At 40.5% G+C, this 26,284-nt stretch overlaps 1 protein-coding gene and 1 long non-coding RNA gene across 17 annotated transcripts in view; one reads left to right on the top strand and one right to left on the bottom strand.

Annotated features, from left to right (window-relative positions):
* LOC131909083 (sperm motility kinase X-like) overlaps window positions 1-26,284 on the bottom strand; it is a 263,007-nt gene that overhangs the window by 215,650 nt on the left and 21,073 nt on the right. For 4 of the 16 annotated variants that reach the window (XM_059260377.1, XM_059260379.1, XM_059260378.1 and 1 more), the window contains 4 exons: window positions 11,711-13,821; window positions 2,464-3,736; window positions 2,260-2,364; window positions 1,694-1,855 (listed from right to left, as the gene is read on the bottom strand). In XM_059260377.1, the coding sequence (XP_059116360.1) occupies window positions 3,637-3,736; window positions 11,711-13,788 (2,178 nt within the window). In that variant the 5' untranslated portion in view covers window positions 13,789-13,821 and the 3' untranslated portion in view covers window positions 1,694-1,855; window positions 2,260-2,364; window positions 2,464-3,636. Of the gene's footprint in view, window positions 1-1,693; window positions 1,856-2,259; window positions 2,365-2,463; window positions 3,737-3,896; window positions 3,914-4,123; window positions 4,215-11,710; window positions 13,822-15,999; window positions 16,162-26,284 lie in introns of those variants that run through there. The other 12 variants (XM_059260370.1, XM_059260372.1, XM_059260374.1 and 9 more) reach the window with 11 other exon arrangements.
* On the top strand, window positions 15,485-23,381 carry LOC131909096 (uncharacterized). Its single transcript, XR_009378745.1, has 3 exons — window positions 15,485-16,595; window positions 16,869-16,962; window positions 23,269-23,381. It is a non-coding gene; the product is annotated as an uncharacterized LOC131909096 (long non-coding RNA).

Here is a 26,284-nt window from a genome sequence, read left to right as displayed (position 1 = left end):
GAAGGAATCATCTCTGAGCAGGCACCTGGGAAAATTCCTGTATCTACCTTTTGCATTTTCTTTCACTTGTCTGTCTGTCTGTATATCTATCTATCTGTCTATCTATCTGTCTATCTATCTGTCTGTCTATCTATCTATCTATCTAATTATTTATAGATATAATCTCCCTACTTATCACAGATTGGCCTGCAACTTTCTATGTAGACCTCTAATGGTGCTATAAATAACTGGGCATTTGATGTGGAAGAGTGAACTAGATCTTTATCTCTCTGCCTGCATAAAAATCAACTCCAAATGGATCAGCTACCTTCATGTAAGACCTGATACTCTGGAATTACTATTGGAAAAGTAGGGAAAACTCTCCAAGGAAGAGACATAGGTTAGAACTTTGTGAATTAAACTCCATTCATCCAGGAGATATGGCCAACCATTGATAAATGAGTTGTCATAAATGTCACCATATGAACTAGTCTGGATATTATCAAATGACAAAAAAAATTTGCCTTTGTGTGAATTAAACAACCTTGGACATTGTTGGCAGGGCAAACATTGATTCAATCATCCTGAGACACAGTGTGGAGATTTCTCAAAGTCTGAAATCATGTCTGCCCTGTGATCCAGTCATCTCAACATTCTGGACATAACAAAGGAAAGGAGGTCAGGATGCCAAAGAGTCCTCTGTACTGCCCCATGTACCCAAGACCTGTTCCTGACAACCAGGCTATGGAGTTAACCAGCGTGCAGCAAGGGGTGAACTGATACAGCACAGTACAGGACCCCTCATGAAACCAAAACCAGACCTGCCAGATGGCCCATGCTGTCTGTGTCTCCACAGGAAGAGAAGTGAGCTGCTTTTTGAGTTTCTTCTGACAGTGATTTGGTTGCAGGGGGCCAGGACTTCTGACATTTTGGAAACCTCTCAGTCTCTAGTTCACAGGCCCTTGTCCCTTGAAGAAAACTCTGCCCCCTCAACAGGATGTGAATGGCAGGGCAGAAATACAAGTTGAGGAGGGAAGCAGGTTATAGGCTACACAAAGGCAGTGCCTTGTGATTAGGAGTCAGGGCCCTTGTGAGCATTTCCACACCCAAATATAAGAATTTTTTGATGATGCTGAGATAGGACAACTGCAGAGAAAGATGGAAGTATTTCAAAATGAATCAAAACCTAATCCTTTAACAATATGTCTAGCCTACATCCACATGTCTGTCTAAGAAGAATGTGATTAGGCCTTATAATTCAGGAGGTACAAACCTGTCACCCCAGTACCCAGGATTCTGAACGGGAGTATCAGGAGTTGTAGGTCAACCTAGGTTACACAGTAAGACCCTGACTAAGAAAAAGAAAGAAGAGATTGATACTGAGACTTGTGGTCAACTTGAGTGCACCTGAAGGACATTATGCCAAGAAAAATTACCCTTAAAAGAGAGAAATACTTCATATGTGGAGCCAAAACCAAAATTCTCCATTAGTGATAATAGCGGGATGGAGAGATGTTTCCAGGATGCAGACTAGGCAGTATGTAGGAGGAAGAGGGCAGAGATCTAATGCACAGAATGAAGACCAAAGTACATCATGGAGAATGAGGGTTGCTCTCACCACAGGGAGAAAGGGTGCATTCAGAAGACAGACATGCTGACCAATTCACTATCAGAATGTTTATATAGATATAAATCAGGACACCAGAGCATGTGGTTCAAATATACAAAGGAATTTATTATAGCAAGAAAACAGTCTCTTTATTCAGATATTTGTGTCGTATATCTTTTTGTCTGGTGCCTGTCTTTCTTGGTAACACTTCTGCAGAGCAATCTTATGCCCAGCTCTCTGAGCATATCCTCCATGGCTGATCTTCACCTGGATACACAAGGCATAAAGTCATCAATCCCTCAGCTCTCACTATCTAGGACCTTTCCTTAGAGACTGTCTTCATGGTTCAGTTCTCTAGGTATTGGTTGATGTCACTCTCTAAAAGGAGCCCCACTCTAAAAAGCTCTCAAATTACTGTCAGTGTTTTCTATGTCTGTCTCTTGCAGCCGGCAGTACTTCTGATGGAGAAGTGGTGTCCCTGCCTAGGTGACCAAGAAAACAGTAACAACAGCTGACTCCATAGAGTAGATGGAGGGGACTTGAGCAGCACCTCACCCTCACGTGGCTCCTGCCAGTACAGAGAGGCATCACCCTCAGTAAGGTAAGTCTCTGAGCTGCCTCAGCCACTGTTCTCCCTAAACCAGGGGTTAGTACAAGGGCCTGGGTGTTACCTGGATCAGTAGACATTTTCCCTTGTTCCTCTTTAGTCCATCTGCTTGAGAGTCTCTGGCCCAACTTCTCTGTCAATCAGAAGAAGCCTCTTTTATCAAGGAGACCTGAAAACAAGACATTTTGATAAGATTACAAAATGTTTAGTTGTCCATCACCCTGTAACCAATCACCTCTTCCCCATGGCCTGAGCAGAGGAGCATCACCTGTGTGTCCCTCTTCCATCCAGTGTGTTAGGGCTTTAGTGGCATCTCCTGCTCTAAGCACCATCCAGTTGAAAATGTCCCTTGCTGAGTGTAGTCCCAGGAGTCTCTTTGGTAGCCCCAGCATAGGGTCATACAGGCAGCAAAGGACTTTCCCAGCCTGCTGCCTGGGGACACAAAGCCTCAGCAACGGTAATGTCCCTACAGGATGTCAGAAAGAAAACGGCTGGGATCTTTGTGTGAGATACTATTGAAAATAGTATCTTGGGGTGTAGTAGAGTGTGGTCTTGGGGTGTACTAAAGTGTGGTCTTGGGGTGTACTAGAGTGTGGGCCTAAGGAGGGGTGTGAATCTGACCCCTTAAATCCCTTTAAGTGTCTCTGAGTTATCTTAGGAGGTGGAAATATGGCAGGAGACCATGAGCCACCCAGAGGAACACCCGCACTGTCAGGCCGGGGGTTGCCATTGTTTTTCCATCAACAGATTCTATCCACGATCACGCTTGGAACCAGCTCCATCTCTGAATCCAACTGTCAAACACTCCAGACTTCACCTTGCTTCCACTCAAAGCACAGCTGGTGGGCCTTACCTTGCACATGACCGGATGCCCTGGGGCAAAATGTGCACCATGGCATGTGTTGGCTTCATATGACTCCTGCGAAGCAGTAGAGCAGGGTGGTAAGTGATTGCGTTGGGGGTAGAGACAGGAACAAGCTGAGTTAGAGGGATTTGAGGCATTTCCAGGAGGGAAATCACATGAAATATGAAATTATCTTGCTTGAATAGGAGTCCTCTCCAGTTCAAGCAAACTTCACTAGTGTCAACTGTGCATGAGGTACATTGGGAGAAGTATGTTTGTGAGTGTGTGTGTGTGTGTGTGTGTGTGTGTGTGTGTGTGTGTGTGTCCCTGTCTGTTCAGATACAGAGTACAGAAGAGTGCATCTATATGACTCAGGTTGCAAAGCAACAAGCAGTTCACCAGTAAGTGCTAGGGTGAGTTGTGAAGGTGTCTGGATCTGGTGGGGACGGGATGCAAGCTGTCTAGTAGTTCAGGATGGTGCTGAGAGCTGCACCATAACTAATGGACTCACCTGTTCTCACACACTCTACCTTCCCAAATGAGCACAAGATGGACACTCCCTGCAAACTCGTCCCTCTGTGTCTGGCTCCAACCTGGTCAGCAATATTCATCGTGAACACATACAAACTGGGCAGGCCCTCTGGGGTCCTCCTCCGCTTCCGGTGCCGATGTCTCTTCTAATGGCTCACAGGTACACCTGGAGACAGAGACAGGTAGCTGGAATGACGATCACACTGTGCATGGAAGGTCCTCTGAGGCCTGCTTTCCTAATGATCACAGCACTCCGTGGATCCTTGTTTAAAGGACTTCTGGTCCCACAGAGTGCTTCACTTTACTGGCACAATTGTGGCACCACCAGCCATCATGAACCTACCTACAAGGGAGAGTCAGGAGGATCATGAGTCTGTCAGACCCGCCTCCCAGAATCCTTTCTCAGTCCTCAGGGTCCAGGTGATGTGAGAAGGGTGTGCCATGCCCCCTCCTCCCCAGTCATCATCTGCAGACACAGGAACACTTTGCACCTAGTTTCAGCCTGTGATATGAACACAGCTTCCCATGGCACACAGCCATCTGAACTTCCTACCTGGCTCTCTCCAGCGCCCGTGTGCATCCTCAGCATGCTGCTCTTCATTCTCTGGTTTCAGCTTAGGGGGAGCACAGTGCCTCCAACAGCACTTGAAACAGACACAAGAAAGGGCCCTCTTAGGAGAGCTTGCAGGTCTTCTGCTTGGCTGTGCTGGTGTGGGGCGTTTACCCAACCACCCCCACAGTTCCCAGAGTTTTCTTGAGTGCGAGCAGCAGGAAATATTAGATAGAAGGATTTATTGCGGAGAATATCGCGGAGAGAAACAGATAGAAAATAAAGGATAGCCTCGAGAGGGCCTGGAACCTATTCCAACGGGCCCCGACTGTCTCTGTCCCAGGGTTTTTATAGAGACGCCAAGGGGTGGAGCAAAAGACCTCCTCCCCCAGCACAGCCAAGTGCAGACCATCCCAGACACCTGCACTCAGGCCCGTGGTCTAATCATCCTCTATGAGGACCTGCTGAGTAAAGCCACGAGGAACCCGAGAATGGGCTCCCACAGGTCCCCCTTTCTTAATATATAAAAAAATAACTATAATGGCTTACAGCAATCTCCATAGCTGTTACACCTCCCAGTATGGGAGTAGAGGATGATGTAGATGGCATTTCTCTTTTGAATTAGGTCCAAGGTGACTACAGCAGTCTTAGCTGCCTCAAGCCCTTTCTAAGCCAAAAACTCTTAAGGCAACTACAAACTTAAAGAATCCCTTAGCTTCATCATTACCATTAACAGGTTAACATAAACATTGCTATACATAGCCACAATTCTCTCAGTCTTACAACTCAAAGCAAACTCTTAACAGAACCATTTGAATTAGCATATATGGTGCTATATATAGTTAACAATTTTCTCCGCCTTACAACTTTAACTCAATCATTTGAATTTTCTTGCTAACAGAACATAGGAAAAACTTCAATGTATTCACATCAAACTTAAATATTCCTTAACTCCACAAAACCAGGGTGCATTAATATCAATAGGTTTCTGCAAACATAATTCAATCTCATAACTCCTCCTTTTCTTTATAATTTTTTAAACAAAATCTCAAACCTAGTTAGAGGAATCCAAACATATATAATTCCTACAAACCCATATTGAAAAGCAATCTTCTCAATCTAACCATTAACACTTTGAAAACTTAGCAAAACATCCAAAAGCAGTTTCTTAATAAAACTCTTTACACTTTAAAAGCAGTCTCTTAATATACCCCATTTGCATTTCTTACTAACAAAAACATGACATTAATCCACTCAAACAACTTTTGAAATTAGACTAAGGAATATTAACTCTCCCCCTTTTCTTTATAATTTAGGCAAAATCTCAAGCCTAGTTAGAAAACCCAAACTTTTCAATTTAAACAGTTCTGTTTGTAACACAAAACCAGTTCTGTATGTAATTCCATTTTACATAAACAGTTCCACAAAACAATTGCATTTTTAACACAGAATACATGAATCACCAATTAATAAAGCATATATGCATACACATCTTGACTCTAGGTAGAAATAATAAATTTCTTCATTTAAACAGTTCCTTTTTTTTATGAATAAACTCAAAATTGTCCCATTGCAATGAAATCTCTATTGTTCATTTCATTTCTTAAGTCCCAAAATTCAAATGATAAATTCTGGTACGAGCCTTCCAAATATGAAGAAATCCATAACCAAAATCTTTGTAGTTTTATCTCATTTTAAGTTCAAAAAGTTCAAACAAGAAATAAATTCTAGTATCAGGCTTTCACTTCCAAATATGAAGAGATGGTTTTCAACCAAAACTTTTTGCCGTTAACAATTTTACTTCAAACAAGCGTCTCTGCAACTTTTGTTCTCACAGACCGACCTTTTCAGGTACAGTAGTAGTCTAAACTGCACCATTTTTTGATGTTAGCTCAGGTTTTTCTGTGTTGCGTCGATTTTCCACGGATCTCAGCTGCGGATGCCTTGTGCTGGTTCTGGCGTCCGCCATTCTTAGCTTCTTAGCGGCTTTTGGAGCTTTTGAAAAACCGCTCAGACTGCCTGCTTTGCAGTCTACTAGGACACTACCTTCTGTGTCTCAGGTTCTTTCACCATATACATTAAAAATAGACTCACACTTAACATTTACACTTTACAAACTCACATATAACATTTTTTGCATTTAGATTCACATTCAACATTTACGTGTTTTTACAAACTCACATATAACACATTAACATCTACTTATTTATACTCCTTAAGGAAACTATAGAACTACTTTAGCAAATATATTTCTTCTTATATACTTATCATATTTCTTATTTAAACTTATATTTACAATTAGTATCTTTACTTCTTACAAGCTTATTTCTACACGTCTTAGACTACCTTAGATATTTCTTGCAAGCTTATTTTCTTAAAGGAACTCTATAGATCTATTTTACAAACTTATACAGGGCTACCATTAGCATATATTTAACTTAGCAAACACCTAAAGATTTCTTAACACAGATCTAACAAGATAATTTTTACAAACTCACATATCTTATTTTCATCTTTTTCTATTTCTTACTCTTAATTATTAGTACTATCTCTATTAGACAGATTCTCTTAACTAGACAGGAAGTATGTACATCATTTCTAAAGTTTAGAGTTTATAGTCAGCTTTGTTATAAAGCACTGGGATTTAGTGAGTGTTGTTGTTATAGAATTGTGATAGTTGTTGCTAGGGGACTGTAACCTTCCCAGGATGATGCCACACTCCAAAGTTGCCAGTTCTCTCAGCCGTTCCGGACCGGCAGAGATGCACTGTCAGCGGTAGACGGTTTTTAACTAGAGGCTGTCCCTTCACCCAAATTCATAATAGTTCCCCTAAGTACTTCAATTCAGACAAACATTTCTATTATAGCAGTACTCTTGGTTTGTTCTACCGAAAAACTTCCCTTCACGCTGACGGTGAAATTACCGTATTTAGCTGCTGTAAGCTCTTTGCCAAATATCGCACAGTTATTAGGTGATATAAAGTATTTTTCCAAAGGAGCTAGTAAAGCCAAAAGCAGCACAGCTCCGAACTCTATTTCCTCACTGTTTGCATTAACCAGTGACAAAACCTCAGAAACACTAATTGAGCCACTTTCATTCTGGTTCCTTTGTAGGAACGTCGTTGGAGCTGACCTTCCTTAGTTCCACTCTCCTTAGGAAACGCTCCGGTAATCACCGAGCTTCATTCTCCTCTTGTGAAAAAACACAAACATGTCCTCGACCCCATATTAACACAGGATTGGGACCCTTCCACAATCCCGAGCAGGGATCTTTCCATTTCTCATTACCCTCAGCTAAAGGACCAGGAAGATTGGAGTGAGCTCTAATATGGCCCACAAAGCTTGACAGCTTTCTTTTGTGAATAGTGTCTTGGATTTATTGAAACATTTTGACTGGATTGTTGTTAGTTCCAGTATTTTAACCAAAACTGTTACTATTCAAAGGAGTCAAGAACATAAATGTTCTTTCATGAAACATATCCTTCATTAGCTTACTTTGAGAAAAAGCATTTCCAGGATTTAGTATTTTCATTTCATTAGCTTTAACTCCTGATGTTATTAGCAGCTGTGATATTTAGCATTGATTTCTTATAAGGAACTTTCAGGTGAAGCTTTTTAAGACAAATTTTTCTGAAGTTTGTTTCCCATCTATAAAGCAAGTCATTTCTTTTTGAATGCTTGTTTCTTATCCCCTTAATTAGATTTGCAAAGGAATCACTCATTGCAGGCTGTTTGTTCAAGAGGTAAATAATTTTTAATTTCACATAAGTTTTTTCATATCTAAGACAACGTTCAGTGTATAAACTGCTCTCCCTTGTTTTAAGGATTTTAAAGTGGCTTGTTTGCTCTTATAGGTAGCTTTCTGTCATCCAACTACCGTAAAAACTTTGCACAGCTATTAGGGTAAATAAGGCATTTTACCAACCCACAAACCGCGAAGTGCCTAGTTCCGTATCCTTTCAATGTTTCATTGGAACTGACACTTAAACTCTTAAATGATTTTCCTCCTTATTCTTTTAAAAGCTGTATTTTAAAGTTTACCATGAACGTATTTTCGAGCTGACAAAAGTGTTTCAGGGCAATGTCGCCATCTTTAGCAGAAAAAACTACCTTTCCCAGAATGCATTTCCCTTATATCAGTCCATAATAATATCAGTCCCATATATCATTTTCTTTATATCATTTCCCTTATATCAGTCATTCCCCATAGTTCTTTTTGGGTCTGAGAGTCAACTGGTTCTTTTTTTACCAGACTTGCTTACAAATTCTTGCCCGGGAGGTTTGAACAAAGTTTTTTGCTTTTGCAACGGGAGATTTGAACAGGCATTTTACATTTTCAGTTATGGCACGTTGGGAGATTTCTATTCTCGCCTCAACTGGCTTTAACAGGTGTTTCTCCTTCATCCGACACTGGCCCCAAATCAGAACCACACCTGCCTCGTTAGCCGGCATTGAGGCTGGCATTTCTGATAGCAACTTTCCTAGGGGCTTGTGTTTGTCTTAGCCAGTCAGTGAAAAACAAGATCACGCACTACAGCTTTTCCATAGCTCTTTCGGAGAGATTTTCTCCCACTGATTTATCTCATTTTGCTTGTTCCTCCCTTCCCCAGATGCAGAGCTTCAGGTATCTGTCTGCGGCTCTGTTCCTCTGCTAGCTGCCCTTGGAAGTAGGGGCTTTTTTTTCTCCAAAATCTGCCTCAAATTCTAGCAGCTTTTCACAGGTCATGCATTTTCTGGGGAGGATTCTGTCCCTTCTGTTTCTTCAGAGTCTTTCTCCCAGACAGTTCCCAGTTTGGTCTCAAGTTTATCCCCTCTACCCCAGAAACAGTTTCCAATACTACAGTGGCGGCTTTCCCTGCTACTGAAGGTAGGGAGGGGCTTTTTGTCCGTTTCTGTTTTCAGGGTCTGTGTGGTTTGCGTACGGACTGAAAATCTAACAAGGGAGGTTTTTGCCATTTCTAAACTCCCATTAGGACAGGTGTTTTGCCTTATCAGACCTTCACCTGGCCCAGTCCCCCAGTGGGTTGCGTTTGCTTGTCTGGGTGCTCAAGGACAGAGCTTATTCCAGAGGCAATCACCCCTCAGGGCTACACTCCCTCATCTCAGGGGAGTCAGTTGAAACAAAGCTTTTCTCAAAGAGGTGTTTTCTGACAGAAAAGAAAGCTTTACTCCTGGATAGTTCTGTTCTGCCCTGGCTGGGCTCTTTCCCCAGACAGCGTTCTGACTCAGTAGCACAACTGCTTCAGACACAGTTCAGCTTTACTGTTTTCCCAGAAAGGTCCTTACTCTGATAGGAAAGCTTTTTCTCAGATTTTTTTGCAGCTGTGGACCTATCAACCCGGGACTTGTAGGAAAGTGGACAACTGTGCCGTTCCCACTGGCTTTAGTTTTGTTCATTGGCAATCTTCCCCTGGGTCCTGCACCTTCCTGCCTCAGCTCTGTGCTCCAGGAAGTTTACCACTGCAGGAATCCTAGTATCCCCAAAATGCACCCCAACTCAGAGACGCTGGCCAGTCGCCTCTGGGTTTTTGGTCAGAAGTGAGGATACAATGCTAACAGTTTGCATGCTTCAGGGGATCTTTGCATTAGGACAATTAGGAGCACCTTTTCAAAGACGCTCACTCAGAAACAAAACCCTTGATGCCTCAGCTCGGCTGTAACTGAAAAGCTTGGCTTTTTTTCTTTTCTCAGGTAAAGTTTCCCGCCCTTTTGGGCTCTCTGTAGCTCTTTACCCACACTCTCCCAAGCGTTTCCCTCAGGGTACTCTGACCGACTGTCTTTTACTAGCTTGAAGAGACAGAGCTTAGAAGAGGTTTTTAGGAACTTGTCCCTGCCTCCTGCATTGCACGGAGGATTTTTAAAGCTTGAAAGAGAACTTGGAGAGGTTTTGCCATCTTAAGACGTTTGTTGTTTTCCCTTAGAGCTAATCACAGGTGGTCCCCATACTAATATCTTCAGGTGATTCTAATTTTTGCCCTTTTGAGAGAAAGTTAAAGGCTTTAGTTTTTAAGTTTGAGAGCTTTTGAGAAAGATGGAGGTTTTTTAGAGAGATTTTCCCAAGTTTTCCAAGAAAAGCTTTTAGTTTAAGAGAAAGATTTTTTCCGAGAGAAAAACCAACTTTTCCCAAAACTTCCCAACTTTAAACTTTTTGGCTTTTTACACCCCCATTTTTGCCTCAGGGAGAAATCACTTTCTCTTGCCGCTTGGACTTAGCATTTCAGCTGTCCCCAGGTCAAAAGCTTCCATAGGAAACTTTTTCTTCCCCATAAGCTCAAAGAAGAGCTTTTTTACTACCCAAAAAGCCCAAAGAAAGATATTTTTTTCCCAGTTTGCGTTCATAGCCCCCAAAGTTAGAAAATTGACGAGTTTTTCTGTCTAGTTGCCTATTTTTTTCTACACAATCTTACACTTCTAAGTTTTTCCTAAACTATATTACTACCCTATGCCTTATACTTATTTTTCACAGATAGAAATTGAGAAAGGGATAGAAGATAGAAAATTTTGACAGAAGAGAATTTCGCTGCAGCATTGGACATCCTTCCAGTCCACTTTCCTTTTCTCTCGAGGATAAAACCCCTGCCTCTCAATATATATAAAAAATATATATTTTCCATAACACCGGCATGCCTCATCCACTGGCAGGGCTGAACTCAGCACTTTCGCCAAAAACTCTGTAATAAAACTATTATTTTCCTTTATCTTTAGTCCCTATTACTTTGTCTTTAGTCCCCCCTTCTTTTTTAGTCCCCTTTTTCTTTAGTCCCTTTCTTTTTTCTTTAGTCCCTGTTCATGGCGCCATTCTGTGGGGCGTTTACCCAACCACCCCCACAGTTCCCAGAGTTTTCTTGAGTGCGAGCAGCAGGAAATATTAGATAGAAGGATTTATTGCAGAGAATATCGCGGAGATAAACAGATAGAAAATAAAGGATAGCCTCGAGAGGGCCTGGAACCTATTCCAACGGGCCCCGACTGTCTCTGCCCCAGGGTTTTTATAGAGACGCCAAGGGGTGGAGCAAGAGACCTCCGCCCCCAGCACAGCCAAGTGCAGACCATCCCAGACACCTGCACTTAGGCCCGTGGTCTAATCATCCTCTATTCGGACCTGCTGGGTAAAGCCACGAGAAACCCGAGAACGGGCTCCCACATGCTGGCCCTGTGCAGTCTGATTCCTCCTGAGTGCCTGCCCCATTGCTCTTTACCCACCCTTCTCCTCACCCTTGCCCAGCCTCAGGCTACTATCCTCTGCTGTCTATCTACATCTAGGTCAAGTTTCTCAGGAAGGATACTGTGGGATTTGCTTTCTGGTGTGATAATATAGTATCACCTATTCCTATAATCTTTTTATTTAAAAGCATAGCATTTAGTCCAGGAAACAGCGTACTGAGTAAAGGTACTTGACCTTAAGCCTGGGGACCTTAATTCATTCCCTAGGACCCACATGGTGTAAAGACAGAACTGACTCCTGCAAGTTAACTTCCACACACATATAGTAAATAAATATTTTTTCTTTAAAGAAAAGATCATTAAAAAAAAAAAAAAAAAAAAAAAAAAAGGCCTAGATAGAAAAGTGCATTGGAGCCTCTCCACCTACCTGTTACCTTGGCTCCCTCCATGGTCCTCTAAGGTCACAGGCAGGATTTTGTTGCAGCCTAGGCGCTCCCTCTTTTCTGTTGGTATGCAGCAGCATAAACTTCTCAGGCCTTTTATAATCCTGCTCTGTAGGCTCTTCCAAATCTGCTTTCTAAAGGGGGCTCTGGGTGCAGTCTGGCACCGGCCACTGAGGTGTCCCTGGGATGTTTCTGGGGAGGATGGGCTGAGGTCTTTTTCTTGTACAATCAGACCCTCATCCTGGGCCTCCTTGCTGGAGAATGGAGTTGATCTACCTTGTGAGGTCATGTTGTTCTTTGAAACAGCTGTAGCCACACTGTGGGGCTGTCCTCTGAGGTCCTCCTGAGGTGCAGTTTGTAGGAGAGATGACCTGGTCCTTTCACCTCTCCGACTAGCTGTAGCCACTCTGTGGGGCTGTCCTCTGAGGTCCTCCTGAGGTGCGGTTTGTGAGAGAGATGAGCTAGTCCTTTCACCTCTCCGACCAGCAGTAGACATGCTGTGGGGCTGTCCTCTGAGGTCCTCCTGAGGTGAGGTTTGTGGGAGAGATGAGCCAATAATTTCACCTGGTATGTTGACGTCTTGGCACTGAACTTCCTCCATTGGGGTGTGATGAGATAAAACATCCTGTGAAGACGCCTTGCTCTTTGATTTGTTAGGGCCAGCTTTGGACACATTCCAGGATAACTTGCTGGAATAAGTTTCCAGTGCTGAAGAGACTGTGGTACATATTTCATCGGAGGTGTTAATAGTGCTCTCTGAATCCCCCTGGGCGCTGTTCATGAAATTAGCCTCATGTACACGCTGGGGGCAGATTCTGTGAACTGGGGCTGTTTTCTTGTCAGGGCAGTTCACGGTGGGAGGCATACTGTACCTCGTTTTCCCCTTTTTGTCATTCTCGGGACTCTCAGGTAGAGTGGGCAAAATGGAAGAAGTGGGAAGGATAGGGACACTAGATCCCCTCTTTATAGTCACTTTAGGTATTGTGGGAAGGCCTGTAAGGTTCAAGGTTCCAGCAGACTGCTTGGACTGAAGATGTTTTATAATGTCATCTTCCCAGGGTGACTGCTGCCTAAGAATCAAGTAGGTGGCCATCACTTGATCAAACTTCTTCTCCCGTAAAGCTTCCATTATCTCTCCTTGCTTATAACCCATGACGCCCATGATGACCATCACAGTGGGGTCTGGGTAGCTGTCCTCATTGTTCTCTCTAAAGGGATTGGGAGAACCTTCATTGCCATGCTTCAGCCATTGAAAGTCCACAACGTCACCTATTCTTGGTCTTTCTCCAGGATTTACGGTTAACAACTTAGCAATAACATCCCAAAGCTCTGGCGACAGCTTGAAATTAACGGGGTACTTTCCTGCCAAGATTTTGTCCTTTAGTATTCCAAAGGTAGTTCCCTTGAAAGGGAGGCACCCTGTAGACATAAAGTAGAGTACAACTCCCAAACTCCAGATGTCGATTGCTCGGCCATCGTAGCCTCCACCTTCAAAGAGTTCTGGGGCGCAATAAGGAAGGGTCCCACAGAAATATGCTAGCTTCTGCCCCATGGGAAGCTTGGTGCCCAGCCCAAAATCACTGAGTTTTATATTTCCTTTGCCGTCCACTAAAATATTTTCAGGCTTTAGATCCCTGTGAGCAATCCCTTTCCTGTGACAATACTGAAGGGCACACACCATCTGTTTAAATACCTTACGGGACTCGTCCTCAGGTAGGTAGCCAAACTCCACAATCCTGGCCATCAGCTCTCCGCCTATGGCATGTTCCATAACCAGGTAAGTGTTTTTTGTGGTGTCGATTATGTGAAGAAGTTTAATGATATTGGGATGGTCTAGAGATTTCATTATTTCAATTTCTGATTTGATGAAGATGTTCTTTGAGCTTTTTGGGAGAACTTTTACTGCTACCTTTGTCTGGGTGAGTAGATGGCTAGCCAATTTTACTTCTCCAAATGCTCCCCGACCAAGGGTCTTTAGGATTTGATAGTGTTCTGTTAAAGCCTCTTCGTCAAAGGAGTTGTACTGTAGGGTGTTGCCTTGAGCCATTTCCCACTTCCTCATCTTTGTCGATATAAATGCTCGTACCAAGACCAACTAGTGATGCAAGATAAAAATTAATTAAAAGCAGGTCTAGGAGAAACATTTATAGCTATAAATTCCCGCGGTTAAAAAAAAGATGGTTGTCCAAAATAACCTAATGATGCATGTCATGGTCATAGGACAACAAGAACAAGCCAAACCCAAGAGAAATAGAAGAAATGCTCAAGTCCAGAGCAGAAATTGATAAAATGGAAACTAAAATAATACAAAGACCAATGTAACAAAGACTTGATTATTTTAAGAATAAATGTAACTGATGTAATCTTAGCCAAAATAACGAATAGGAAAATTTAAGATACAAGTTAATAATATTAGAGACAAAATAAGAAACTAATAGAAAACTTTAAGATACAAGTTAATAATATGGGAGACAAAATAACATGGTATTACCAGAGATACAACTGAAATCCAGACATCTAGACAATCACTAGGGAATGTTTTTAAAATGTTCCAGTGAATTGGAAAAATCTAGAATAAACTTCTAGACACACATTAGCTACCAAAACTCAACTGAGAAGATATAAAACACCTAAATTGAAAGACTGTCAGAGTCAGAGGCAGTGGATGACAATACAAACTGTTTTCTGGACAAAGCAGGGCAGTTGCCCATCTGACTTTACAGCATTGTGACCTGCTTAAGCTCACTCCAGACAAAAATCTCTGCATGAAGAGGGGAGGTGGGACAAGAAGTCACACCCCTGACGAACTATTGACAACTGATAGATTCCAGGAGAGGGAGAACACATTTAAGGGTGTGGCCCCTGGTAGGTGGGACCGACCACTCTCCAGTGGAAGGCCATATATCCAAGAGTATAAGGACAACAGAAACTGTACTTGATGGTGAAAAACAAAACAAAAAGACACAAATATGGGTGGTAGGAAAGGGAGTATGGAAGATCTGGGAGGAATTGGAGGAAGGGATAAACATGACCAAAATATATTGTATGAAATTCTCAAAGAACTAATTTAAAACAGAAAAAAAGCAACAAAATCGAAATAGTAATTTAAAATAATCTCTTGACAAAAACAAACAAACAAACAAACAAAAAAACTCCAGGATCAGACAAACTCATTGGTGATTTCTATCAGACCTCTGAAGATCAGAGTGCAGAGCTAAGCCACTAGTTAGCCATAGAGGCCAGGTGTTGATGGCTCACACCTTTAATCCCAGTACTAGAAAGGTGGAGACAAGAAGGGAAATGGCTGGGCAGAGAGAGGTGGGAGGAGACAGGAGCTCATTGCATTCAGTCTGAGGATTCCTGGAGACAGAATGTTGCACACTTTTAGTCTGAGGATGGCTAGAGTTAAGAAGTCTCTCTAGTTACTGGCTTCTTTGTCTTAATGATCTTCAGGAAAGCTTTGTTAGAGCATAAACAAAATATCACCAAGATACCAATGCTTCTCAGATGATTCTATGAAATGAAAAGGGAAGGATGCTTCCAGACTCATCCTAGGAGCCTGTATTACTTAGGTACCAAAACCAGGTGGATACAGTAACAAGAGAAAGGTATAATTAACATCCTTGGTGAACACAGATGCAACAGTCCTTAGAGTACTTAATACTTTACACAAACTTCAACAGCACTTATAAGGATCATACTTCATGATGAAGATGGGTTCACCCGGTCATGTAGGGCTGCAAATATGCCAACTGATTAGCAATGCTGTGCAGAAACAGAAGGGCAAGAATCATATACTCAGCCGAAAAGAGTGAAATTGTCATTTTTCAGGGGAAAAACGCATGGACCTGGAAATCATGGTGTTGTGTATAACAGGCCAGTCCCACAATGACATTTGTTTTCAAGTCTTGGATCTCAGTTTGGGGAGGGGACCTGATAGTAAAAGGGGATATTAGGGATGTGAAGGGTAAAGAGGAGGGGGGTAAGTATGTAAAGTAGGTGAATATTATCAAACATTATGTGCATATACAGAAATGTTATAGTGAATATTTTTTACTTTTTATGCTAAATATTTACTAACAAAATCTTTATAAAGTAAAAAGAGACAAAGAAAATGAGTAGTTAGAAAAAAAATGGAAGATAGTTAACAAAGAAAATTTAAAATATGTAAAAACTAACTTCTAAAACCAGAAACATAAAATACAAGAAATAAAAGGAAAAATGAAAACCAATACCCCCAAAGCACAACCAGCAAAGTGAGAGAAAAACTCACTCTGTCAAGTACAAGAAGTCACCAGCATCCGAGTCCAAAACTTCACCGATATCCAGGTCCAAAACTTTTACCAACATCCAAGTCCCACAGATCACCACCTAACAGCTCTCTGTACTAGAAGGACAAAACCCAGCCCTAGGCAGTGTGTTATATGCACAGGTGTCAGTCATTCCTCACAGTGGCTCCTTGTGAGGTCAGAGCAAGCCATGGACCAATGAGGGATGGGCACACTCCTGTCAAAGGCCTGTGTTAGCTACTCTGCAGTCACTGCTACCAAGTGCCCCACAGAAAGTAACATAAGGAAGGTTTGTTTGGGCTCACATTCTGTGAGAACATGGAAAGCATGGTGGCAAGAGTAGTTGGTGTTAGCATGTGGCTGCTTACACTGTACTGGTGGTCACTCCACCTCCAATACCAGGCTAACAAACTGCTTCCTGGAGCTAGACCCCACCTGCTAAAGCTAGACCACAACTTCCCAAGACAGCATTACCTGCTGGAGAGCATGAGTTCAAACACAGAAGTGTCTACATGGGACATTTCACAAGCAAACCCTAGGAAGGACTGGCTCCACTTTAACAGTAGTAACAACAGAAATGGTAACAGTGAAAACATGGGCCCCTGAAGCTCTGTTTTATTGGGTAGATATGTTAAGATTATGATATTTGGAATGCATGAGGTGTATTTTGGGATATATGAGGGCTGCTTTCTTGTTCTAACATGGAAGTTTGTTATATGTTCTCACATGATCCTGGGAAGGACTGTACTCTCTTTCAGGCCCTGTTCTATAGGTGACACATTCTGTCATGATGGTGAACCTCCTGGGTTGGTACTTCCAAAGGCCCCAACTCTCAATATTATCATTGCTTTAGAAATGAAAATCCAACATGGATTTGGAGGGACACGTGTTCTAACATGATAACCCACAAACTAGAGCTGGTCATCAGTAGACGTGACCTGCCTGAGGTGAGTCATTACATTTCTCCTGACTGACATCTGGCAGGATCTCAAAGCCAAACTAGAAATTCCTTATGTAAGGTCTGAGGACATGCCTGTTATTAAAGTTGTCATGTTGAGATGAGAGCCAGAGGAGTAGGGTAAAATATTTGCCTGGCCAGATTGATATGAAAGTTTTAATGAATAATAGGCACTTTAGGCAGACACACAGCAGGTGAATTCTGAGAGAGTCCCTTGCATTACAGTGAATGGGGTCCATTTTTACAGCAATTAAGAAATTTTATCTGGCTGGGCGGTGGTGGTGCACGCCTTTAATCCCAGCACTCGGGAGGCAGAGGCAGGCGGATCTCTGTGAGTTCAAGGCCAGCCTGGGCTACCAAGTGAGTCCCAGGAAAGGCGCAAAGCTACACAGAGAAACCTTGTCTTGAAAAACCAAAAAAAAAAAAAAAAAAAAAAAAAAGAAAGAAATTTTATCTGACCTTATCTCTTGGGCCATTTGTGTGGCCTCTTATTTGAATAGTTAAGAGGACAGACCACTATGTTTTATAACATCATTGTCTTCCTTTTCTGAAACTGACCATTTTGGGTGAGGCAGTGGGGGCTGTTGAGTTAGGTTCTAACTGCCTATTAAAGCATCACAAACAGTATCAGATCCTGCCATTTATGTCAATGTGGGTAATATGAAAAAGTAAAATGCTGAGCAAAGGATGCCACAAAAGGGGAAATATTGCATAGAGGGACCTAAAGCAAGGCTGCCCACTCTCTCCATAACTATTCAATATAGTACTTGAAGTTCTAGCTAAAGCAATAAGATAACAAAAGGAGATTAAGGGGATACAAATTGGGAAGGAAGAAGTCAAACTTTCACTATTTGCAGATGATATGATAGTCTATATAAGTGACCCCAAATATTCCACCACGGAACTCCTACAGCTGATACACACTTTCAGTAATGTGGTAGGATACAAGATTAACTAAAAAAAAAAAAAAAAAGTACCCCTCTAACATACAAATGATAAATAGGCTGAGAAAGAAATTAGAGAAACATCATCCTTTTCAATAGCCACAAATAATATAAAATACCTTGGGGTAACTCTAACCAAACAAGTGAAAGACCTGCATGACAAGAACTTAAAATCTCTGAAGAAAGAAATTGAATAAGATATCAGAAAATGGAAAGATCTCCCATATTCATGGACAGATGGGATCAACATATTAAAAATGGCAATCCTACTGAAAGCAATCTACAGATTCAGTGCAATCCCAATCAAAATCCCGATGCAGTTCTTCATAGACCTTGAAAGAACAATACTCAACATCATATGGAAAAACAAAAAACCCAGGGTAGCCAAAACAATCTTTTACAATGAAGAAACTTCCAGAGGCATCACCATCCCTGACTTCAAGCTCTACTGTAGAGCTATAATAATAAAAACAGCTTGGTATTGGCATAAAAACAGACACATTGATCAATGGAATCAAATTGAAGACACTAATGTTAAACCACACACCTATGAACACCTAATTTTTGACAAAGAAGTCAAATTTATCCAATGGAAAAAAGAAAGCATCTTCAACACATGGTACTGGCATAACTGGATATCTACATGTAGAAGAATGCAAATAGATCCATATCACCATGAACAAAACTCAAGTCCAAATGGATCAAAGACCTCAACATAAATCCAGTTACACTGAATATCATAGAAGAGAAAGTGGGAAATAGCCTTGAATGCATTGACACAGGAGACCACTTCTTAAATATGACACCAGTAGCACAGACACTGAGAGCAACAATTAATAAACAGGACCTCTTGACACTGAGAAACTTCTGTAAGGCAAAGGACATTGTCAATAAGATAAAAAGGCAGCTTACAGAATGGTAAAAGATCTTTATCAACCCCACATCAGATAGAGGGCTGATCTCTAAAATATGTATAGAACTCAAGAAACTAGACCGCAACATATCAAATAATACAATTAAAAAATGGGCTACAGAGCTAAACAGAGAATTCTCAACAGACAAATCTCAAATGGCTGAAAGACATTTAAGGAAATATTCAACATCCTTAACAATCAGAGAAGGGCTGGAGAGATGGCTCAGTGGTTAAGAGCTCCGACTGCTCTTCCAGAGGTCCTGAGTTCTATTCTCAGCAACCACATGGTGGCTCCCAACCATCTGTAACGAGATCTGGTGCCCTCTTCTGGCCTGCAGTCATACATGCAGGCAGAATACTGTATTCATAATAAATAAATAAATCTTTAAAAAAAAAAAAAAAAAAAGCCGGGCAGTGGTGGCGCACGCCTTTAATCCCAGCACTCGGGAGGCAGAGGCAGGCGGATCTCTGTGAGTTCGAGGCCAGCCTGGGCTACCAAGTGAGTCCCAGGAAAGGCGCAAAGCTACACAGAGAAACCCTGTCTCGAAAAAACCAAAAAAAAAAAAAAAAAAAAAAAAAAAAAAAAAACAATCAGAGAAACACAAATCAAAATGACTCTGAGATACCATCTTATGCCTGTCAGAATGGCTAAGCTAAAAAATACAGAAGACAGCTTATATTGGAGACGATGTGGAGAAAGGGGAACACTCCTCCACTGCTGGTGGGAATACAATCTTGTACAGCTACTCTGGAAATCAGTGTGGCAGTATCTCAGAAAAGTGGGAATCCACCTTCCTCAAGACCTAGCAATACCACTTCTGGGCATATACCCAAAAGTTTCCCAACCATGCCAAGAGGACATTTACTCAACTATGTTCATAGCAGCATTATTCATAACAGCCAGAACCTGGAAACAACCTAGATGTGCTTCCACAGAAGAATGGATAAAAAAGTGTAGTACATTTGCACAATGGAGTATTATGCAGCAGTAAAAATAAATGTCATTATGAAATTTGTAGGCAAGTGGATGGAACTAGAAAAAAATCATCCTGAACGAGGTAACCCTGACCCAGAAAGACAAACATGGTATGTACTCACTCATAAGTGAATGTTAGAAGCAAAGCAATTGATAACCAGCCTACAATCCACAACCCCAGAGAGGCTAGGTAAAGAGGAGGACACTAAGAGAGACAGATATAGATTGCCTCAGGAAGGAAAAAGGGTTAAGATCTCGTGGGCAAACTGAGAATAGGGGAATAGAGGGGAGGGTATAGGAGGGGATGGGAGGTGGGAACATGGAGCCAAGACAGGGAGAGAGAGCAATTAAAGAGATACCTTGACAGAGAGTACCATTAAGGGGATGGGGAGAAATTTGCAGCTAGGGAAAACCCTGGGAAGTCATAGATTGTCCCCATTTAAGACTCATAGCAATGGTGGAGAGGGTTCTTTAACTAAGCTTTCCCTCCACTCAGATTGGTATCTACCCTAATTGTCGTTATAGGACCTACATCCAGTAACTGATGGAAGCAGAAGCAGAGACCCATAGCCAAGCACTTGGCCAAGATCCTGGAGTTTACTTGAAGAGAGGGAGGAAGGATTATAAGATTATAAGAGCGGGGGGGGGGGGGGGTAGTGAGAATCATGATGGGAAAAACCACAGAAATTGCTGACCCAAGCTAATGGAAGCTCATAGCCTCTAGATTGACAGTTGGGGAACCTGCCTGGGATGGAAGTAGGCCCTCCGAATGTGAAAATTGTGTGAAAATTGTGTGGCTTGATGTGGATGTGTTTGTTGGTCCCCTGGCAATGGGACCATGACTTATCCCAAGTACACAAACTTGGATTTTAGACCCCATTCCCTTGATATAATGCCTTACTTGGCCTTGATGCAGGAGGGAGGGTCTAGGTCTAGCCCCAACATGGTATAACAGCCTGTGTTGACTACCTACGGGAGGCCTTACTCTCTATGAGGAAAGGATGGGAGTAGATAGGGGGAGCGAGAAAAGAAGAGGGAGGGGGAACAGGTTGGTATGTAAAAGGAAAGAAAATCTTTTTTTTAAATAAAAAATTATAAAAATAAAAAAATATCTCCAAACAACCCAGGATGTTGCCAAGACTACAGGTTGCTCTCCACAAACTTATGGCAAGGCCACATTGGTGAAGATAGCACCTACACAACTCAGTGACCATGGAGGAGTCAACATACATAGAACCTCAACTCCTATGTGCAGGAGTCTTTGGTACAGAAAGATACTCTCCACAATACTAATGAGAAATGAAACAATTAACACAACCACAAAACCTTTGACTTACTAATGTCCTACCTGCAAGATATGCTAGGGCAATGGTGGGGCACAGCTTGTCAAGTAACCAACCAATATCTGATTTGACTTAAGGCCTCCTCTACTAGAAGGAAACTGTACCCAACACTGCTTAGATGACTGAGAACCTTAGACAAGATTGCCCAAGGACCTAGAGTAAAACCAAATACCTCTTCTCTAAATAATAAAAACGTAGCAATAAAGTGATTCCTAATGACATTCTGCTATACTTACATATCAGTGCCTTGCTCAGTCATCATTAGAGAAGCTTCCTTCTGTAGCTGATGAGAACAAATACAGAGACCCACAACCAAGCATTATGTAGAGAAAGGAGATCCTGAAACTCTCATCCCTAAAAGGGAAGCCTCCATCAGATCCCTCTCCTCAGATCTCAGGGAACTCCTCTGAAGAAGAGCCAGAAAGAGTGTAAAATGCATTAGGTACAGAGGGCACCAAGAAAACAAAATAATTAAAGCAAATATGAACTCATGGAGACAGAGACAGCATCCAGGGTGCCCGCATAGATCTGTACCAGATGGGGTCCCATAATTGAAAGGAGAAATGGACACAAGCTTCCATCCCTAACCCAGAAGGTGTCTGCAGTTGATAACATCTTTCAAATGAAAATTTAGTTTTCTCCAAGGGAATTTCACTAGAAAAGCAAAGTACTCTTAAGAGTAGGCTGCTTCCCCAGAAGTAGGTGGCCAATAAAAAACAAAATCAGTGGTATCTTTGGAAGTTCCTTGTGTCATTATGTCATGTCATGGATTTTCTTTTTCTTTTTTAATTATCTTATTATTCTTGAATTTTGATTTATTTGTATATTTTTTCTTTTCTCTTTTTATGCTACAGGTCTTTTGTGTATATATTATGGCCTCTTGCTTATTGTTTTTATGGGGTTCCTGAATATGCCATAGATTGGGTCTCTGATTCTTATATATTTCCTTAAGCAATTTTCTTTCTGTTTGTTTTATCATAATCTGATGTGTTACATTTTATCTTATTTTATCTTGTTATTTAAAAATAAATTGAATTCCACACAGGACTGAGGATATAGTTCAGTGGTAAGGTATTTACCTACTGTGTGGCTCTTGGTTTGATCTCTATTAGCACACCCATAATTATATCTAAAGTTAATTAATCAACTAATTAAAATAAAACTCCAAGGAAACTTAAAAAATGAATTTGTTTCATTGATTTGTATTGTAATATTAGGAACAAACTAAAAAGGGTATAAAAGTTTCCAAAGATTATATTAGCAGTGTTTGAGAAGGAGAGCACCAGCAGAGAGTCCTTTGTATCGGTCATAATCATTCCCAGGAGGGTAATCCTTCGGCAGTGTCCACTGCATCACGGCAGCAAGTCAAGCCTGGCTCAAAAGACATTTCGTAAACCTCTTCAAATTAGAGAACCTTTCCCACTAAATTGTAATTTAGATATTTTTCCAGTAAATTATTGGAAAATTTACACTCATACAAAGTGAAATAAATTTACACTCATACAAACAAAATAAATTTAATCTAATTCTATAAGAACACAATGTTTCTATTTTAAGTTGCTACAAATAAAGAGATCCTTGTTAGGTAGTGAAGTAATATGATTTACTAAGAAAATTAATTTTAGAAACATGTGAGCAGTATTTAAATTGTATGCCAAGGTTCCTTATATATAAGAGCACTTCCCATTTTCATGAAGTGCTCATTTTTTGCTGTTATTGTTTCTGTTGGAGCTGTCTTTCTCTTCCCTGGCCTTCTTGCTTCTTCAATCAGAGATCATTAATACTATTGCTTTCCTAGACATGTCTGCCTTGCTTTCAATGACTCTTTAGAAAATGCTAACTCCAAAAATGTATTTTTGTTAATTTTATTTTTTTTCTTTTTCTGATGTAGATCAAAGCAAACTTTGTACATACAAGACAAATGCTGTGCTATTGAGATATGACCCAGCCTTGTATTTTATTTCTTAAACAGAAATGCCTTAAATTGTCTTACTTTGAAGAAAAGGACAGTAATTGACAATTTAGTAGTTTTACAGTAACTCAAACTGAACATTAATTGCATCTCTCATGCATCTCAATGCCTGTCATTAATACTTACATTTATTCTCCTTCTTCTAAGGGATGAAGAGAAAGTGAAGATGAAAGACATGAATGTTTCACCTCAGAAAATAGCACATTATCCCAAGAATTAATAATACACTTAGCAATTAAAAACAATGTTGTGAGAAATCAGGGCTAGCTTCTACTGAGCTGAATTTACGGTCATAGCCTTCTACTTTTATATCAGCTAGGACACTGAGACAGTCTATGTGTGCAGACATTAGGGATATGTTTCGGAGAGACAGGAATCATGTCTGAAAATATTTTTGCTTCAAAGTATAGTTATCTGACTTCATTTATTTCAAATATATGACCAAATAGGTAAGGTAAATATGGGGTGAGGATAATTGCATTCCAGCATCTGATTTATCCAAGGCTTAATTAGTATCTTAATTCATTATTGTTGTTGGCATCTTCAGAAATTTCCCTTTGAATCCCCATTATCTGTCTGATACTTGTAGAAATTTGCATTCTATAGGGGGGAAGTGTGTAATTCATAAGCCTCATGTACTTATAGGCAGCCAAATGCAAGGGCTACAGATGTTCAGTCCCATTGGTCTGGTTGGCTGGACTCGGGGTTTCCAATGCTGATTGGATTGTAGTCTCCAAGAGGACTGGAAGTGTGGGCAGCTTTGAAGATGAGGAAAGCAGGAAGAAAAAACAAACTCATGCCCTAACTGTCCCACCTCTGACTTTTGTCTTTTATTTTGGATGAGTGGCAGTATCATAACAATAAATACATATAAGGGCAGAATCATTGGGACTTGGATGAAGACTCACATGTAACTATGTTAATCTGTGTATTTTTCCATGGAAGAGCTGTGAAACATTAAAGGGGGCCCCGTGGAGTTTAACAGTTATGTGAAATCATTATTTTTCCAGAGACTGCTAAGCTATAGTCAGTTTTTATTTGAATAACTGGTGACAGGAAATTGCAAATAATTTTTAGACATTTTGAGACTATTTAATGTGTTTTTAAAGCTAACTACCTGGTTGAAAATTAAATGGGATGTTGTTTTCATATTATGCAATAGTTTATTATGGTCTGTGTGTCCTCCTTTTATTTCTTTTTCTTTCATTTGGTTTTTTGAGACAGGGTTTCTCTGTGGAACTCAATTTATAGATCAGGCTTGCCTCAAACTCACAGAGATCCACCTGTCTCTGCCTGCAGAGTGCTGGGATTAAGGCATGCACCATCACCACAGGGCTCCTCTTCTTTTTATGGAAGAAAATTTGATGCTTTTTTTTATTGAGGAAAACTTAGCTCCTAGTTCATGTAAATATACTCAAGTTCAGCTGACCAGTGAGCTAGTCTATCCCTGTGACCCTGCTTCCATCTTCCATTAGATGTTTTATTTCAGAATGTAGAATTTTTTGCATGACCCATCACTATGATATGAAATTCACTGGTATCTAAATCCTTTTCTACAAAGTAGTGACCTGCATTTGTTATTTCACAATAATAACATACAATTATTTCATCATTCTCCTTCAAATTTGCTAAAGGGGAACAATGATTTTACAATGGTGAGAACAGGGCAAACATAAGACATACCAAATTTGCTTTCTTCTCAGGTCTTTGATGATAGTATCACCATGGAGACACAATCTGAATGATGCTTACATGGCTGACTTCTACCCCAGCCAAGCAATGCTCAGAGAAACTGACTCATAAGTACCACAGATTTGCACAGTCAGAATTTCATTTTAACTTTGATCTGATTTAATCTCCTTAATTAATTTAAGGATTACATTTTACATTCTTCAGAACATGAAAACTGAATATGATCTGACCTGACAATCATTGTTATTAAGCTATTGCCAACATGGAGAGATATTAGAATAAATTAGTAGTTTTTGTTTGCTGTCCACTTGCTCTGAAATTCTTTAACAAAAGTCTTATACTTATCATCTAATCGGGTCACAATGCCACAGGAATTTCAAATTACACCTTAGCTTCATTTATATGATAGTAAATGTGCTAAGCTTGTTAACCAATGTCCCGAATTTAGCACCAAAGCAGCACGGTTTATCTTTTTTAAAATAGCATGCCTGTTGTTGGGACCAGTTCTGTCCTTCTGATGTTAGTGTCTAGAATTCTTTTCAAAAAGCCTCCCTTATTTCTGCCTAGTTTTCTGAATTTGATATTATTAATGCTATGTGTACCTCCAAAAGTAATTTAAATATATGAACACTGGTGAACAGAGTATTATGGTATAAAAACATCATGTTTGCTTCAAAGTATTGAATTCATTTTGAGTAAAGTTAAAAAAAATTGTCAGTAGAATATCTCAAATAAACACAAAATAAACAACACAAGAAAAAGCTATAAAAAGAAAGAGACTAGTAATTTTTATTTAGTATTTAGTTTTATTACTTCATTAAGAATCTCCTGAAATAAATAGGTCAATCTCATGACCCAGTGAGCCAATAACATCCATGAAATTTGTACAATCTGTAAGAGAAGTTGATGTCTGTCTTGTTGTGCTTTCTTTCTTAAAGAGAATTTATTTAAGTAAATTTCACAGACCTTAAATTCTGTTCTATAAATATTAAAATATGGGTGCTCTCCTATCAAGATACAGTGGTATTTCACAGAAATAATATATTGCTTTCTAGACAATTGCTGATGGACAGAACTTACAGTTTTTACACAGTACAAGTCAGTATTAAGAGCTTTAAACTTTCATATAAATTAACCCTAGTATAAGAAGTTTCTGGTGCCTTTTTGATGGAGGAATGTTTGTGATTGGACTTGCACAATTTAGTGCTTTACTTACATAACTACTAAATAGTACCTTTTCATGATTCTTCAACAATTTATTGCCCAGTCTTCTATTTCTGCATATTTGGTCATTTTGAATTTTGACTGCTAGGACTGAAAATACAAAAAATCCTGCTCTACATGCTTTGAGTGAGGAATGCTTTGTTATGGCAACTTTTCTCCCATTTGCTGTTACTGTTTCTTTTTTCCTTTTTTTTTTTATTATGCCTCACTCTTTCTCCACTTTCTTTGGCTTTAATGTCATATTTGA

This window comes from Peromyscus eremicus, chromosome 4 (assembly GCF_949786415.1).
Source record: "Peromyscus eremicus chromosome 4, PerEre_H2_v1, whole genome shotgun sequence".
In the NCBI taxonomy this organism is placed as follows: Eukaryota; Metazoa; Chordata; class Mammalia; order Rodentia; family Cricetidae; genus Peromyscus; species Peromyscus eremicus.
Note: the sequence above shows the minus strand (reverse complement) of the source record. Positions and strands in the feature narration are given on the sequence as shown.